Source organism: Felis catus, chromosome A1 (assembly GCF_018350175.1).
Source record: "Felis catus isolate Fca126 chromosome A1, F.catus_Fca126_mat1.0, whole genome shotgun sequence".
Lineage (NCBI taxonomy): Eukaryota > Metazoa > Chordata > Mammalia > Carnivora > Felidae > Felis > Felis catus.
In genome coordinates, this window is record NC_058368.1 from 190050066 (window position 1) to 190067784 (window position 17719).

At 44.8% G+C, this 17719-nt stretch overlaps 1 protein-coding gene across 1 annotated transcript in view; it reads left to right on the top strand.

Moving 5' to 3' along the window:
• ADAM19 (ADAM metallopeptidase domain 19) overlaps nt 1-17719 on the top strand; it is an 80718-nt gene that overhangs the window by 48790 nt on the left and 14209 nt on the right. The window contains exons 8-13 of the mRNA XM_011286766.3: nt 3976-4047; nt 7587-7753; nt 10127-10211; nt 11338-11477; nt 13232-13409; nt 15872-15961. Of these exons, the coding sequence (XP_011285068.2) occupies nt 3976-4047; nt 7587-7753; nt 10127-10211; nt 11338-11477; nt 13232-13409; nt 15872-15961 (732 nt within the window). The remainder of the gene's footprint in view (nt 1-3975; nt 4048-7586; nt 7754-10126; nt 10212-11337; nt 11478-13231; nt 13410-15871; nt 15962-17719) is intronic.

A 17719-nucleotide genomic window follows, 5' to 3' on the forward strand; every position in this document is an offset into this window, starting at 1 on the left:
GCTGAGTCCTAATCTATGGGACCGGGGTCCAGGAATCCAATGTTTTAACAAGCCCTCTGGGTGACTCTGTACACAGGCAAGTTTGAGAACTGCTGACCTAAGGAAAAGCTGTCTGCCTAATTCTATATTTCTCAAATCACGCCAGGTTTTCATGGGCCTTGGCTTCTAAGATTTGGTGAACACTTGTCTCTCTCACTCTTTCATTTCATTTGTTCATCAGCGATATCATGATTTTCTCTTATATGTCAAGCACAGTGCTTGGCCCCAGGAGATTAAGACAGACCTGCCCCTGACATCAGAGTTTATGGTAGGAGCACAAGAACTCTATAGTTTCAAGTGTGGTAACTGCCAGGATCGGTCTTTATAGAGGATCAGAGCCAAGATAATGAGAAGTGCCCCATGGTTTGGGAATTGGGGTAAGCTCCCACGTGGTGATGTTGAAGCTGACACCTGAAGAATGGGTTCAGGTTTTAGAACCCATATTTGCCTAAATTCGTCATATTTCACCCCCAGTTCTCAGTTCATGTAGTGACTCACCCACAGCTAAGCCATCTGGGTATGGAAAGGCACGGCGAGCTGAGTACTCCCCATGTTCTAACACTGCCGCCTTGCCCGGGGATCCCCCAGAGCTCTGTCTGTCTCATTCCCCATCCAGATGGTGCAGTTACCAGCTCCCCGGAAAGAACTCATCCCAAGGTGGCTTTACCTAGTCCATAATCCCAGAGCACAGATTGTGGAGCCGTGCAGGTTATGGGAAGAACACTAGGCTTCAGGCCTGAAGAGCCGCCTTCAAGAGCATTAGTGGCAGGAGCAGGTGGCCTTGCCCTGCCTTAAAGGACAAGGAGTTGTTAACGGGGCAGACAAGTGGAGGTGAAGGGCATTCCAGGCCAAGGGGACATCATGTTCTGCTTTGAGAAGAATTTAGCTTTGTAACTGATGTCAGTATTGGTTTCTCCAGCAGCCTTTCCTTTTTTTTTTTTTTTCTTTTTTCTTTTCTTTTTGTTTTCCTTTCCAAAGACTGGTGTATGTGTAGGGTAGGAGAGCAGTGTGGGGAGAAAAATCTAAAGCTGGTTTAAAAACTGAGGCTCCGCCGTCATGGGGAGAGGTAACAGATGCTGGCCCCTGCCCAGCAGGACTGCCTTATAGTGAGAGGGCCGCTGGAAAAGAGCTGAGTTCCTGACTCCAGGACATGTTTCCATTTAAGCTTTTATTAGATGATCTGAGATCATCTAATACAGTGGTCTTGAAAGTTTTTTTTTTTTTAGCCACAGAATCTTTTGTTCAGATGAAAGCTCCTGGTACCCTGCTGCTCGAATGTAAAGGTGGGGTGATCCTCCCCTCTGGCCCTGCACTCGCCACAGTGGAATCTTGCTTCAGGGTTCTAAAACCTACTAGGTGCAAAACTCTGGAAGCTGAAGAAGTGGGGGTGGGGTAGGTATTGGGTGGGCACCTTTAGTCTCCTGACCTTCAGGGTCACAGCAAACCCCCAAGAGGAAAAGTGGCTCCCAAGGTGCATCTAGGACTGGGGTGTGGTCTAGAGCCATCTTCCTGTTCCAGAGTAGAGAGCCTCCAGCACCAGTCTCATAGGCATTGATGATAGGCGGTGATTCGTGCAGCCTGTGGATCGGGAATATGCTCATTTCTCAGCGTCCTAGGCTTTGAATGATTCACTGGAGTGGGACGTAATCAGCCAGGCTGGGTTCACAGGCTCACAAACCCCCCGCCTCCCCACACCACTCCTTCCTGACTCCCTTTTCAAGTGATCTCTCACCCTCTGCAGGCAGAAATGTATCCCTGACAATTAATTAATCTGAGAGGTTGGGAAGACAAGGCAGGGCAGGGCTGCCTTATCTGTGATTTACAACCTGATGCTGAGACAGGCCAGGCTCCTTCTCTGGGCTCTGAACTCAGTGCAGGGAGCAGAGCCGCAGAGAGAGAGTTGTTGCAGTAAAAATGACCAGGCAGCTGCTCACTCCCTGGGCCTAGGTGGGAGGGCCTGGGGTGGTTCTCTGTTTATTCAGTCCTCAAGTGAAATGGGAAATCTAGGCGGGGAAAGTGCAAGATAGGATGTTGCAAGATGATGCAGGATAGTTGTAAAAACAGGCATGCAAAGTGCTTTCATATTCTGGTCAGAATGTGGGGTAGTTGGGAAAGGCCAGGTGATGACCCTGTTTTACTTCCTGTGTCACCCTAGAAAGTATTGCGATATTTCTTTCTTTAGATCAGGGGTCCGCAAATTATAGCCTATTGCCAAAACCAGCCCACCACATATTTTTGTAAATAGAGTTCTACTGGAGCAAATGCTCCCTGCTGTGTGTATTGTCCATGGCTGCTTTTGAACTGCAGTGGCACAGTGGAGTAGTTGAGATGACACAATGTGTCTTGCAAAGCCTCAAATATTTACAATCTGGCCATTTGCAAAAAGTTTGCTACTCCTGCTTGAGACTCTTAGACAACATGGTACATTACTTAAACTACCGTGGTAACATCAGGCAGCTGTTTGAAGATAGGATTAATATATTTGAATATTAATATATGTGAAAAACAATGGAATCTGATGTTCTAATAAATATTCGGTAAATGCTACAACACTTTCTCTGCAGGAAGACCAATTTAGAAATGGGAAGACTCCATAAAGAGAAACTTCAGGATTCACAAGTCATAGGTCCAAGTCATGGGGCTTTGCATTAAATTTATCTCTGTAGAAGGCAACGGTGAGGTGAGATGATTGACTGTTCTGATGAGTAACAGTCCTAAGGAAGCCCAGGAAAGTCCAAAAGCAGTGGGAGAATAAGAAATGGTGGGTTTCTCCCCTGTATCATGGCTGGGACACACGCCCGTGCCAACAAATACCCCAGAGTGTTTTATTTGTCTGTTCTTTGTGTTTTTTGCTTGGATATTTTTGCAGGATGGGGTGGAGGAAGGATGTGAAGGGTTGGAATTGAAGTAACGTATATAAGTGTGTATATAAGATAAATCACATAGGTTTTTATACAACAATAGCAGTGTACAGGACATGCCCATAATTTGCAAATTTAGGTTGCAATTGTCGCAAATTTTATCTTTACATTGTGAAGCTTTCCTTCATCATTGCAGCTGAAAGAGATCTATCCCATTCAGGCAGGAATGATAAATGTGAGGCTACACACTGAAATGTCTCCCTCCTGGTACCCATGGCAGACATTTATAATCGAGCACAGCACTCTTTCCTACTGAACCCCATGCAGTCTCAGAATTTTTGTAGAAAGGCACTGCCATCAGTCTGAGTGGCATGCCAGATGAAGCCTGTTTTCCAAGGGCTTATAGTCCTGGTTGCCAGCACCCATGTGTGTCGTTCACGTGGCCTCATGCGGTATTTATGTGCCCATTTTAATTGTGTACTCCTTAAATACAGAATCTGCCATTGTTGTTATTTCTGGCTCTCTTTCTGTTTTAATTTAAGGTCCTCTAGACCAGTACCAGGATCTCACACACTGTGTCCTACCTCGTCCCAAACACAATGCCTTGTCATCAAAGACATTCAGCAGCTATTTGATCAGTGTTGATTGATCACATGTAGGGAGTCCTCATGAGATCCCTGTGATGATGGCTTCATGTTGGGGTGATGACCAAAGCAAGGATCAGATTGGTCCCACTTCTAAGCCCCAGTGAGAGTTTGCAGGAGACCTGTTAATTTGGAGGACAGAAGAACAGATTTGATTTCAAGGGCTGGAGGAAGATAATTCAGTTCACTACACAACTATTACATGCCTACTGTGTGCCTGGCACTGAACTGATAGTTGGGGATACCAAGATGAATGTGACCCAGGTTCTACCATCCCTGAGCTGAAACTGTATGTAGGGGCAGGGAGGAGGAAGTTATATAAAAATAACTGCTCATAGAAGACTGGAGAAAATAAAAGCTAATTGAAAGACAAGAAATGGGGCACAGGAAGGGGTCCTGGGGTCTCACCTAGCTCTGCTTATTCCATTTAGTTTCAGAAGAATCGCCGAGACCAGGATGCCACCAAACACAAGCTCATGGAGATCGCCAATTACGTTGATAAGGTGAGACCAGGTGTGTACTTTGTGGGAAAGGTGCCAGCACCTTAGAGGTGCTGCAGGGTAGGAGATCACACGGCCCCTGAGCTGCCTCGTGGATTGGTCACCCAGCCAGTTTCTGAGAGGCAATAGCAATGGTATAGAGGCTCAGGGTGGTCATGACAAAGCCCTCAACTACGTGACCTTAGCCAGGTAACTTACCTTCTTTGGTTTGCAGTTTTGTTTTGTTCTGTTTTTAATTTACAAAGTAGAGGGCATGGCTTAAACCAATGGCCTGCAATTATTTTTGTTTTTCTGCTGGAATCCTTCTTTTAAATGAAATCTTAGGACGATGTCTAATATAAAAATCAGACGAAAACAGACTGCTCTAAACCAAAGCAAGGGTGAGGATCTGAAGTGATGTCCTCTTGCTTCTTCCCCTCACCCCTGCAATGGTTGCTGGGTAACCTAGTTTAAGAATGCTTTAAGGTTCAAAAAAAAAAAAAAAAAAAAAAAAAGACTGCTTTAAGGTTCTCTGAGGTTCCTTCCAGGTATAAAGCCCAGAAATTTTCTGACTTAGGGGAGAATTGAGGTAGGTCAGCATGGGAAAAGTACAGGGCCTTAAAAGTTGAGTGGGTTGTTTTGGGCAATCTGTATAGTCTCCATCTGTAAAATGATTCTAAAATTATTTGTCTCTTAGAAAGTCTTTGTGAATGGTTAACTTTCCTTGATCAGGCCCTTTTAAACATGTCCTTAGGAAATACCCAAATTCTTGAATTTTCCTAGAGCAGGCTGGTCGGGGACTTGGAAATACTTTATGTGAAACTACAAACTGCAGTGGAAAAGGTAAACCTCTTGATAGGCTAGTAGTAAATAATTTTTAAAAGTAGATTTTAATATGTTTGGGGTCACAGGTCTCTCGAGAATCTGAAAACATTTATTGTATGGTTTCAGGGCACTCATAGCACTTCTGAAGCTTAATTCTGGGCCTGTTAGGGATTCATGGATCCCAAGTCTACAGGGGAAATTATTATTATTTTTTTGGCCACTAATAGATAAAGAAGATAACTTAAATTTTTTTTATGGATTTTCAAGCAAATTTGCTAGTGTTCTGAAGTCATCAGGTGAGAGGGTCTGGGGTCTGTGTTTTTGTTTTGGCCTAGATGGCTCCAAAAACACTGGTCAGTGACAGGTGAAAGTCAAACATCAGCATTTCCTGGAAGGAAGGACTCCAGGGACACAGTTCAGTCCTCTTTCTAGCTCTTAATTCACTCAACAATAACATTCAAATGATTCTACATCCCAAACACTCAACATCTGGGAAAACAAGAAAAGCTTGTTTCCTGGGGGGGATACCAAGGAGGCAGATCCTGCCATCACTCACGTGACATCTATTGTTCTGGAGACTCAGCAGGTGGGAGGCCTGGCTGGGTCTCCCCTTCGTGGACTCTCCAGCTGGTCTGGGTGGTAGAACCAGGAGTGCAGATGAAAAGTGGAAAAGAGGGGACACCAAGCCCCAGCCCTTACTCAAAGCCCCTAGCCTTGCTAGCTGGTCCCTTCTGTCGAGCACTCTTGGTTTTCTCCTCAGCAGCTGACTTTAGTCACTCCAACTGGGGTGAGGGAAGGCAAACCCACTTCTCTGAGGCTTGCTGACCCAGCTACTTGAACTGAACTGTTGTTGAACTAAAACTGGAATGAATCACACTAATTTGCTGAATCATGAACCCAGTCCAAAATGTTTTTTCCTTAACTGTGAAAAAGCCAAGTTTAAGTCCTTAAAAGCTCCCTCACAAAGCAAGTTCAAATTGGAATCCAAACCCTTTGTTTTCTGTAATGATCGACCTGGCACAAAACTGGAAAATCAAAATTTCCTTTGAAATCTACTGATATTTCACTGAATCTGGAGCCCATCTTACAGCACAACTTCCAGCCGGGAGCAAGATGATTCTCTGGATGTGTTAATATGCCAGCACTTAACCAGTGAGGGTCTTGAGTGACTCTGAGACCTGATCTGATAACCTGGGCCTTAATCCTGCCTCCACAGTCCTCCCTCTGAGACTTTGGGCAAGTTACTGACTTTTTCTAAGCTTCTGTGCTTGGTACATAGAATGTGCTTGATAAACATTGGTGTTAGGATTGTTTTTAGTTGCTGCAGCCCCCGCGGGTTTTGGATTAAGATAGTATCTTCTGTTCATGTGATCCGGGTTTACATGCGTTGTTGTTTTTTTTTTCAAAGTTACTGCCTCAAGTGATCTCTAGGGTAGGCCAAAGAATCCCTTGAACATACGCCTTCCAGTAGTGCTTAGCTTTAAAGAAAACCCTCTTCCTGTTTACGTACGTGAGATGAAAGACACTGTGTCACAAAGGTAAGGTGTAGCTCTAATCTGAAGGATCCTGAGAGTCAGGTGTCATTTATAGACTCTTAGGCTCTCTGGGTTGGTCAGAACTCTGAAGGTTATCTGGACCTTTGTGGACCAATGCTGGCAACATGTTTGTGGTATTGTTGACAAAGCCTGAACACCTCCAGTGATGGGAAAGGAAACTTTTGAGAATAAGCGTTCTCTCTCTACTTGTATATCATTTACACCCATTCACTTCCAAAAGGAGTGGGAGACATCACACAATAATCCATATACAATTTGGCATATCCATACAGCGAAATACTATTTAGTAATTTAAAAGAATGATAAACTGATACAGGCCGTGAGATGGATGAATCTCAAAAACATGCTAAGCGAAAGAAGCCGCAGACACAAAAGACCACATATTCTGTAATTCTATTTATAGGAAATGTCTAGAAAAGGTAGATCTACAGAGACAAAAAATAGATTTGTGATTGTTTGGTTCTGAGGGTGAAAATGGGAAATTACTATAAATAGACATGAGGGGCCTTATTGGTATGATGAAAATACTCTCAAATTGGATTATGGTGATCACTTTACTTCTTGGTAAATAAACTAAAAATATTGAGCTGTATACCCCCAAATGGGTGGATTTGATGGTATTTAAATTATACCTCAGCATACAAGAGGAATTTGGTATGAGAGAACTTTCTAGACACGTATAAAACAGGTAAGTACCATGTAAGGAATTGGGGGAGATGACTCCCAGGCAGCTGGACCATAGGTGCTTATTTACAGACAATGGCAGAGCTTAGCTCTGAGCTTACTCATGACTAACTTCATTTAAAAGCTTTTTTCCTATTTTAAAATGAAAGGGGTCTTATGTGTTTTACCTACTGGATGAGCCCCACTGTAGGATTGAGTGAAACAGCGCTGATCCTATCTGTGCGTGAAAGCCCTGTACATGTTTGAAAGCAAGTCTGTGTCCTGTCCTGTCTCTAAGCTAAGTCACCCCAGCTCTGCCACCAGAATGTTGCACATTGTGCTCAGAATCTCACTGATCCCTCCTGAAAAAATGTGAATAGCCACACCTGTTGCCTCCCTGTCCTTAGAGGAATGTGCAGAAGAGGAATCTGGTATCTGAGTGCTTAGGCTAGGAAGGGGCTTATAAATCTCAGGTGGTGCTGACGGAGGAGGCTGTGGCTTTTCTGTGTGTGCTTTCAGTTTTACCGATCCTTGAACATCCGGATTGCCCTTGTGGGCTTGGAAGTATGGACTCATGGGAATATGTGTGAAGTTTCGGAGAACCCCTACTCTACTCTCTGGTCATTTCTCAGTTGGAGGCGCAAGCTGCTCACCCAGAAGAACCACGACAATGCACAGTTAATCACGTGAGTAGCCCTTTTCCATATAGGTTGCCTCAGCCCCGGCTGCACCCCCTGCCTTCGGTGTGTGTGTGTGTGTGTGTGTGTATGCTGTCTGCCCTCCCCCTCCCCCCAGTGCTGAGTACTGGGAATACTGGCCATTTTGCATCTCTGGTCCAGATAATTACTTATTTCTCATACCTGTGCTCTGCCCCCAGCACACCCAGCAAAATATTAAAACCCTGAGAGGCATAACAACCCCAAGAAGTGTTTACAATCTAGATGAAAAAAATTAGATTTACACATATTCAGTTGAACATTAGAACCGATTGGGTGTGTATTTGGGACTCTCATTGGCTGCTCTCAAACAGACTTTCTAAGGGACTCACTGTGGTCTTCTTGGTGCTTTGTTTCCGTACGCATACTAATCTCCCAAAGCAGTAGCAGGAGGGAGCCTTCCTTAGGTCGTCCTACACTTTGTTCCCAGGGGCCCAGGGCTGACAGCCTGAACTCATGCAAGTGGCAGACAGTGCAGGAGCTGTGCGATTGGTGGGAGGGAGACATTGGGGTGGGGTGGGGGAGTTGTGTCGGAATATCTTCAATCCCCAAAAGAATAGAACCTGTACAGGGGTCGTGGTGATACCTGATGTCCCCCAGGGGGTGATTATCCGGTATTTTTAGTGTTGGCATCCAAAGGTATTCTGACACCATTATAACAAAAGGCACATACATAATAAAACTATTTTCCTTTTGTTCCCTAAAAAATCTCTCTGAATCAACAATCATTTAAACATTTGTTCACTCTTTAAAAGAAATGGAGAAATAACTACCAAAAATCTGGACTCTGGTTATTCACAATGATACATTCACCTAGGAAGTTTTTGGGTTTTGCCTGAATTTTGGAAGCCTGATGTCCTGCTTTGGGAAAGATCTTGAATCCAGTAGGACTTCCTTAGAGCTATGTCTAAGTTTATAAAATAACCTGTGGGGCTTCATATCAATTTGCATGTATTTTATGTATTCTTTTCTTATAATATTTTTAATTTTTAATTTTTTTAAGTTTATTTATTTATTGTAAGAGAGAGACAGAAAGAAGGAGAGAGAGAGGGAGACAGAGGATTCAAAGCAGGCTTTGCTCTGACAGCAGAGAGCCCAATGTGGGGCTTGAACTCACAAACAGTGAGGTCATGACCTGAGCTGAAATGGGATGCTCAACTGACTGAGCCACCAAGGCACCCCTCTTTAATTTTGCTTAATGTGTATTTATTTTGAGAGAGAGAGTGGCGGGAGGGGTAGAGAGAGGGAGAGAGAGAATCCCAAGCAGGCTTCATGCTGTCAGGTCAAAGCCCAAGTTGGGGCTCGATCCCACAAACCATGGGATCATGACCTGAGCCAAGACCAAGAGTGGGATGCTCAACCAACTGAGACACCCAGGCGCCCCTATTTTATGTATTCTTTTGCAGATTGTTTCTCTGAAGAAGAATTTGGCTTCAATACAGCAGACATTTATTAAGTACACCCTATGTGTCAGATTCTATGCTAAGTTCTGGTGACCCCAAAATAAATAAGGCCATCTTGGCTCTCAAAGATATCATGGTCTAGATGAGAAGACAAACATGACAATATGAAAGTACCACATAATGAATTTCTCTGTAGACCTTTAAATAAATTACATATTTATAGCATGCATGAGAATACCAGTGTTTTATTCATCCCTTCTCCCCTGCCCTGGATGGATACAGCCGAGAGAGGGATGTATTGAACTGGGGGAATGTAGCTGGCTGTTGGAAGATTAGGATCACAAATTGCAAAACAAAGGCAGAAACAGCTCATCTTTGCACCCAGCTGCACTTTGTGAGGCTCCTGATGGGACACATCTGTTTCCTTGGCTCGAAGTGATGTGGAAATGAAGCATCAGCCCCCACAGCTGCTGCCCAATCCCCCCACCCTACCCCCATGTGCATACCACAGAGCTGGGGATATGGCACAGGACCTGGCAGCTGGCGGAAGTGGTCATGAGTCACTTCAGCATCAGAACCTGTGCCACTCTTCCCTCAACCCCTCCCTCTGACCTTTTCCTCTGCAGCAGGAATGGGATGCAGCTTTACAAGACCTGCCCATTTCCTTCCAGGGAATGGGGCTCTGGGCATATTTGTGGGAAAGGACCTTTTGCTCTTTCCACTTCTCTGGAGCAGTAAGAGAATAGGTGAGAGGAAGCGAGAGGTGTGGTGACCTGGAAGTTGTCCAGTTGGCTTAGAATACCAGGATCTCTCTCCTTGGGAGTGATCTGGAGATGTCAGCAGGGCCAAGGAACAACCGTGATGGCCACCTGCTCCTGGGCACAGTGGAACAGCCCTCTCAACTCCCATCTGAATGGCCTTCTCTTGTTCCCTCGTCCAGGGGTATGTCCTTCCATGGCACCACCATTGGGCTGGCCCCCCTCATGGCCATGTGCTCCGTGTACCAGTCTGGAGGAGTCAACATGGTGAGTTGATCAACCAATATATTGATGCTGCAGAAGGCAGAAAACTGCCTCATAGGATAGGAGGTCATCTTGTGAAAAAAAATTTATATTTATTATTTCAGGAAAAACAGTTGATCAAGTAGAGCAGTTACTTAAAAATTTTTTTAAAATGTTTTATTTATTTTTGAGAGAAAGAGAGAGACAAACTATGAGCAGGGGAGGGGGAGAGAGAGACACACAGAATCCGAAGCAGGCTCCAGGCTCTGAGCTGTCAGCATAGAGCCTGACACGGGACTCAAACTCATGAACTGTGAGATCATGACCTGAGCCAAAGTCGGATGCTTAACTGACTGAGCCACCTAGGTGCCCCTAGTAAGGCAATTGTTTAAAATGAAGTCATTAAGTTCTAAGAGATGGAGGTACCCAAGGATGAATTTTCATTTACTTATTTTTTTTAGTCAATTTTTTATTAGAGTGAGAGTGGGGTGTGAGTGGTGGAAGGGAACAGAGGGAGAGAGAGAACCCCAAGCAGGCTCCACACTGTCAGCAGAGCCTGCATGAGGCTTGATCTCACAACCCTGAGATCATAACCTCAGGTGAAATCAAGGGTCAGATGTTTAACCAACTGAGCCACCCTTGTGCCCCTGAATTTTCATTTATTATACTTTATCCCCAATTTTCAAACTCAAGAAAACCCTGTAAGTGATTATGTTACATCTAGTGATGTCACTAGATCCCTCATGTGTTCCAAACCAGGGGCTGGAGAATAGTAAGATAATAGAGATAAATATTATTTATCCTAGGTCTTGTGTTTTTATGCATATCATTATGAAACAAGAGCTTGTCTCAAAGTCCTGGTTAGGAAATTACTGCCTTCTTTTGAAATTCCCTCTGGCTTTGTGGGACTGTTTTGAATATTCACTTCTAACCTGTGGGGAGTTTGTCCACCCATCTGTTTGTCCACCCCTTTATCCATCCCGTATTTATACACAGATGTAGCATGACAGTTAAAAGCACAGGCTTTCATAACCAAGCTTGTTTGTGCTGATCATGGCATCAGTGGAGAGCTTTGAGGCCCGGCTAAGAAAAGACAGGAATAGGGAGTAAGGAGAGCTGTCTTCTTGACCTGAACTCTCCCCTTGGGCAGGACCACTCTGAGAATGCCATTGGCGTGGCTGCCACCATGGCCCACGAGATGGGCCACAACTTCGGCATGAGCCATGATTCTGCGGATTGCTGCTCGGCCAGCGCAGCTGATGGCGGGTGCATCATGGCAGCTGCCACTGGGTGAGTCAAGCAGCAAGGTGAGGAGAGCAAGAGCGTGTGAGGATGGTACAACCCAAGTGTTCCTCCCAGTTGGCCCTAAGAGCCTCTGTTATACCTCTTGTGGGGGCCTTGGAGAGAAGTGCGGTTGACAACAAAGAACTTGGAAGAGAACCAGGAAAGTAAATGTGTGCAAGGAGCACTAGGTCTGTAGCAGGTGATTTGGTGCTGGTGAAACCGTAGACAGACTTCATTTCTGTCTTAGGGTCTTTAGCTGTAAAATTGGCTCGACCACATGTGTCTTTTTCACTTCATGAATTTTTGAAGAGGACCCATTTTGAACAGCCCCAAAACTTAAGTCCCTCTGTCCCAAGGGAATTTGGGCAGTGGTGACTGAAAGTTCTGAGGTAGCCTCCACAACAAGAGAAAGGAAGGGGAGCATCCATGCCCACATAATGACTCCTCAGGGAATTTACAGACTGCATGTACCGTGAGGAAGAAGAACAAGCCAGCTCTGTCTCCCTGTATTTTACAGTGAAGGATTTTTTTAACCCAAGCCTTTGAGAGAGAATTCTGGTAGCAGCCACAACTCTTAGTCACAACTCTTAATATTTAGTATCTGGGCTCATACAGTGGAGAGCACTGGGTTCTTCTAAGACCTGAGTCACTCTTTGGAAGGCATCATGATGGGAGTTTGTGTTCCCTGTACCCCAAACCATTAGAGCCTGCTTGTGCTTCTTAGAGAACGGTGTTCCAGTGTCTCCAAGAGGAAATGCAGTTTTCTTGGAGTTTCATTGCCAGTGTTTGTCCATCACTTCTTAGCTGTGACATACAAAGGATGATGGTGACATGCAGGATACAACTCCATGGGTCATGCTCAAATCCCTAAGAGCTCATGGTTAAGTTTATCCCTTTCTCAATCTAAAAAGCATATTTGTAGTCATATGGTTGAGAGTTATACTAATTATGACTCTAATTCATTTTTAAACTATGTGCAAATATACTACTAAAGTAGTTTAAAAACTACTAAAGTAGTTTAAAAACTGTTGGCAACAAATTCCTTGTGACACAGCTGACAACTGAAGGGGACCCTCCACTGTTTAACTTTTAATTGGTTTGGAGAATTAGATAACTCTTCCTTTAGACTCACATTGCGGTACTGACCTGCCACTAGAGAATATATGACTTCTGATTCTTTTTTTCCAATAGCAGGACTCAGAACCTTTCATGATCTTGTGATAAAAACTATCCATTTGTGAACTGGCTGGTTGAGTTTGGAGTGTTGCCCTGCATCCTTAGAATAGAGGTCATCAGATCACTGACCTAATGAAGAAATCTAACCCATGATCTTGGCCTTTTTTGGTTTGGTCTTCCATCCCAAGAAAATCTCCGTTTAATATCAGCTTTAGGAAAAATTTGAGTTGGCTAGTATTTTATTCAGCTCTAAGGCTCAGACCTATTGTAACATATTCATAACCCTTTATTTACTTCAACCCCTTCCTACAAAGGGCAGAAATCGCTGCTTCTGATTCTCAAATACCTCCTCCATGCACAGTGAGGGGGAAAAAAAAGAACATTATGGGGTGGTTAATATTTCTTAATGCTTAGAAAAAATTGTAAGATAATGTATCAGTGATGTTCTGAGGGAACAGAATGCATGTAGGGGACTATAGGGGTCTGAGTCTAGGTGGAATCAACCTTATGGGCAGCAGGATTAACACTGTTCTGGCTGCTTGATGCCCAGATTCCCAACTAACTCCACCCTTATTCTCTGCCAGGCACCCCTTTCCAAGAGTGTTCAATAGATGCAACAGGAAGGAGCTGGACAGGTATCTACAGTCAGGCGGTGGGATGTGTCTCTCCAATATGCCAGACACCAGGACGCTGTATGGAGGCCGGAGGTGTGGGAATGGGTACCTGGAAGATGGGGAAGAATGTGACTGTGGGGAGGAAGAGGTAAGGTGTCTTTGTAGTGCTAGTGGGAAGGGAAGAATGTGCATTGGTTTTAAATCTTAAAGCCAAAGAGAATGCAACTGAATACTTCTTAGTCATAGGCATCTCCCACATACACATGGCTATCAAAGACCCCATCACAAATAAGATGTGGAGAGTAAGCTTTCAATAGGGACTATTTATGTAGACTCTCTCAGTTTGAGGTTGGCACTGTTGGTGTCCAAGTCAGGGTGGAGTTCTTCCTGTGAGAGTGTGGTCTAACCAAAACCCATAATCTCCCCAGTAGAGTTACAGATGGAACCCTTGGTCCTCCAGCTGCACTGAATTTCTTCTGGAGACCACATAGCTGGATATATGAACTTGAACCTGGGCCTTGAGGTTGCTTAAAATAACAAGCTTGCACTTGCTAAATGCTCATTATGTACTGCGTATCCTGAAGAAGAGGTAATTGAAAGGAGATGTAGGAAGTACCGTTAGGTCTGGAAAGGGCTGCTAGGAGGAAGAAGGAACAGAACTGTTTGTGTATGGGCTCTTTCCTTCCTTCTGATCTTCCAGATGAGTCGGGGGCATGCAGCATAGCTCTATCATTTTTGGCAGATGTGTGTTGTTCTGCAAAAAGCAGAACTGGATAGTTTCATGTCTATTTTCTGAAGGATGAAATATGTACGTTAACATATGCAAAACAGTAAAGTGTGGAGGGGAGACTGAGGGTGTGTGTAAGACTATTTGATTTTATAGCCTTCTCTGTGGTTTGATTTTTGTTCTTAACGTCAGCACGTAACTTTCATAATAAATCAAGAATTAGTTAAAGGCTCTGCCACTCTCACCACCATAGTTCAAAGAGATCAGTCCAGACCCATCAGAAAGGAGGGAGTTGCCCCTCTCCATCATCATGGAGTGTGCTCAGCCACTTGGCTTATGTTCAGAGCAGCTGCTTATTCAGCAAATATTTACTGAGTGTGGGATACTATGTTGGGTGCTAGGGATAGGATGGATAGCAAAAATAGATGTGGTTCCTGTCCTTGTGGAACACATCGTCTATTGGAGGAAACACACACTGACCAAATAATTGTGAAAGTGTATGAGTACAATCCGTGCTAAAGGCTTAGGAGGGCCAATGCCATTGTGCTGTGAGCACTTGCAGTATGAGAGGAGCTGCCCTACTCAGGTAGGAGTGTGACTTCTGACTCCATATCTGAAGGCCCAGTTAGGAGTTACTAAGGAGCACAAGGAGAGAAGGCACATTTCAGCTAGAGGAGGTAGCATGCCCTGAAGCGGGAGAAGCACAGTCTGCCTGGGGCCCAGGATGGTAGGAGGTTAATGGAAGGAAAGTGTCCTTATTCCTTCTCCTAGGGAAACAAGCAGATGAGCATCATAGCCAAGCATGGGATGCATGTCTCCGACATGCTACACCTGGACCATTATGGTTATGATATGGTTCATAAGCATGGGACAAGCCCCAGGCAGACATGGCTTGAATTCAGCTTCACCACTTGCCGGGTGTGTGCCCTGACCAGCCATAGGACCTGTCTGAGCTGCATTTCCCCGTCTATGAATTGGGAGCAATCCTTCCTCACAAGGCTGTGATGGACCTGTGCATGTGGAGCCTGGCACATTGTCAAGAAATGGTTTAGAATAGGCCTGTGAACATAGTAGGAGTGGGATAAGGACACTTAGAGTCATTGGGGTGTCTCATCATCTTTTTAAGTCTCATGTTATACATCAGCAAATCAGGACCCATAAGGCAAGAAGGAAGAGAGGAGAACATGGAACCCCTGGAGACCTTCTTTCCCAGAAAGATCTGGGCCAGTGCGGGCTGAGGAAGAGCTGCAGATAGTGAGAGAAGTCTGAGGAAGCAGGCCCCAGGACTGACATAAACTGTGTTCGGAAGTTGTTCCCGCATGCCCTTGCTTTTGATGGCCATTTTTTAAATGAGATTAAAGCCGCTGGGAATGTGTGGGGACCCAGAGGGCAGCAATAGAAGACAGGGTCTCTGACTGTTCTATTGGGGATGAGAAAAATCTCAGTATTCCTATGTAGTATAAGTTTATGCTACAAATCATGTTTTTGAAGATTATAGGATTTCAGGAAGAAATGTACATATTGTATTACGTTAAAAAGCAGTATGGATACTAGGATTTTGCAAAATAAGTATATATCTATATATGTGAAAGGGAAAAGGCCTGGGTAAATATTCACACTCAAAATGTAGTTGTGTCTGAGTTGTGATGTTATTGATGATTATGCATTTGCGTATTTTCTGTGATCAGTATACGTTGCCTTCATGATAAACTTATAAAGTGAAATTATTGGTAAAGACTTTCTGGGGAGCTTGGGCCCCAGGGGCATATGGGGGAAGGGTGAGGAAATGTGGGAGGTGGGTGAGAGGCCTCACCGCACCCTGACCCCTGTCTCCCTGCCCTGCTGCCCCCGAGGTTCACGGCCACTCCCCCTTGCCTCCTTAGGAATGTAACAACCCTTGCTGCAATGCCTCTAATTGCACCCTGAGAGAAGGCGCGGAGTGTGCCCACGGTGCCTGCTGTCACCAGTGTAAGGTAGGAGGCCCTCCCCACTGCCCCCTGCCCGGGGTTCTGACCGGACAGCCCATTGCTCTGCTGGGAGCTGGTGGCCAGAATTCAGCCTCCATGGTGGGGAAATGATGGCATCAAAGTTTCAGAAACATGGAGCTGGGATGCCACTTGGTCCAAGTTTACCATTTCCTGTGCCATGCCTCACTGGGTTCAAATCAGCTCAGAGGGCTGTACCACCTGGAAGATGTTTCTTCTAAAAATAAGTGTCCAGGGGTGTCTGGGTGGCTCAGTTGGTTAAGTGTCTGACCCTTGATTTCAGCTCAGGTCATGATCTCTCAGTTGGTGAGATCGAGCCCTGGCTCAAGCTCTGCACTGGCAGTGTGGAGCCTGCTTGGGATTGTCTATCTCCCTCTCTCTCTGTGCCTCTCTCTCTCAAAATAAATAAACTTAAGAAAAAAGACACACTTAAAGTGAATATTTATAATGTCGCAGAAATATTAATGTGTTTGGTTATAAAGTATAACCCCAGGCCCTGCTGGGGGTTATATAATATACATATGTAATGAAAGCATGTATATACATATACATACATGTGTATGTACATATGTGTTATGTCTGCTTTCTGAAATCTGAGGAGTCTGAGCCCATCTGGCCCCAAAGTTTTGACTAGGAATTGTGGACTTAATGTTTCCACTTACCACTTGCTAAGTGCTCATTATGTGCTAGATGCTGTTCAAGTGCTCTGTTTGAATGCATTCATTCTAACAATCCCATGAGAAAGTTATTATCCCCATTTACTCTGTCCTAGCCCAGAGAGGTTAAGTAGCTGCCCCAGGTCCCACTGCTGATTAAGGAGCTGGGATTTGAATCTAGGCAGGCTGGCTCCAGGTGGGTCCTCTCCATCTCCATCCTGCTCCTTGGTGGTAGAGATTTGTCCTGCGTCTTCCTCCTCCACACACGGCCAGTGCCCACCCTTGCAGCTGAGGCTCCATGCTTTTGCCAAGCTGCTCAGCTGGGCCCATTCTCTGCCTTCTCTCTCCCCTGCGTGGGGTCGCCTGGAAGTAGGGAGGGCACTATTCTCAGATGAACCTTTCTTTGCAGGCCTGGGGAAACTCACCATTAGGTTTGACTCTAGAGTAGACCTGGTGTCTCCCCATGGAGGTTGTGCTGGGCGGGGCCCTTTGAGTCTTGGACGTTGGCCTGAAGAATAAGTATGTATGGACAGTGCCCATTCAGTTTGAGTCTCAGAAAGGATTCTCTGGAGAGAAGCGTGTGCAGAAAGATGAGGCTTAGAGTCTGAGACCTTCAGTCCAAGCTCTGGTAATGCAATTTGGTGGCAGCCTACTAACCATCTGAGCACCCAGTGGAAGGGAAGCTGAAAAATCCAAAGGGAAGCTGGAAACTTAGTCTTTACCATTTGCCCAAGGTGTGCTATTGATTGGGTTATTTTATCTTCAGAAAGAGGCAAATAGCAGCTTCTGCCTCATGGATATTGTGAGGATCACATAGGATAAGTATGTATAACTTAGCCCAGTGCTTGGCTCCATAATGGGGATATATTATTGCTAAAGTGCTTTGTAAATTCAGAGATGTTGTGAATACTAGCTTAGTGCGTGTATGTGCATGTGTGGACACACATTTGTGTGTATATATTAGTGGGCCTGGCTCTTCAGTCACTCACTACCCATGAGACTTTTGATACATTGCTTAACCTCGTCTGCCTCAGGTTTCATCATCTGTAAAATAGGGATAATTATATCATATTACCTAGGACTCTCATGA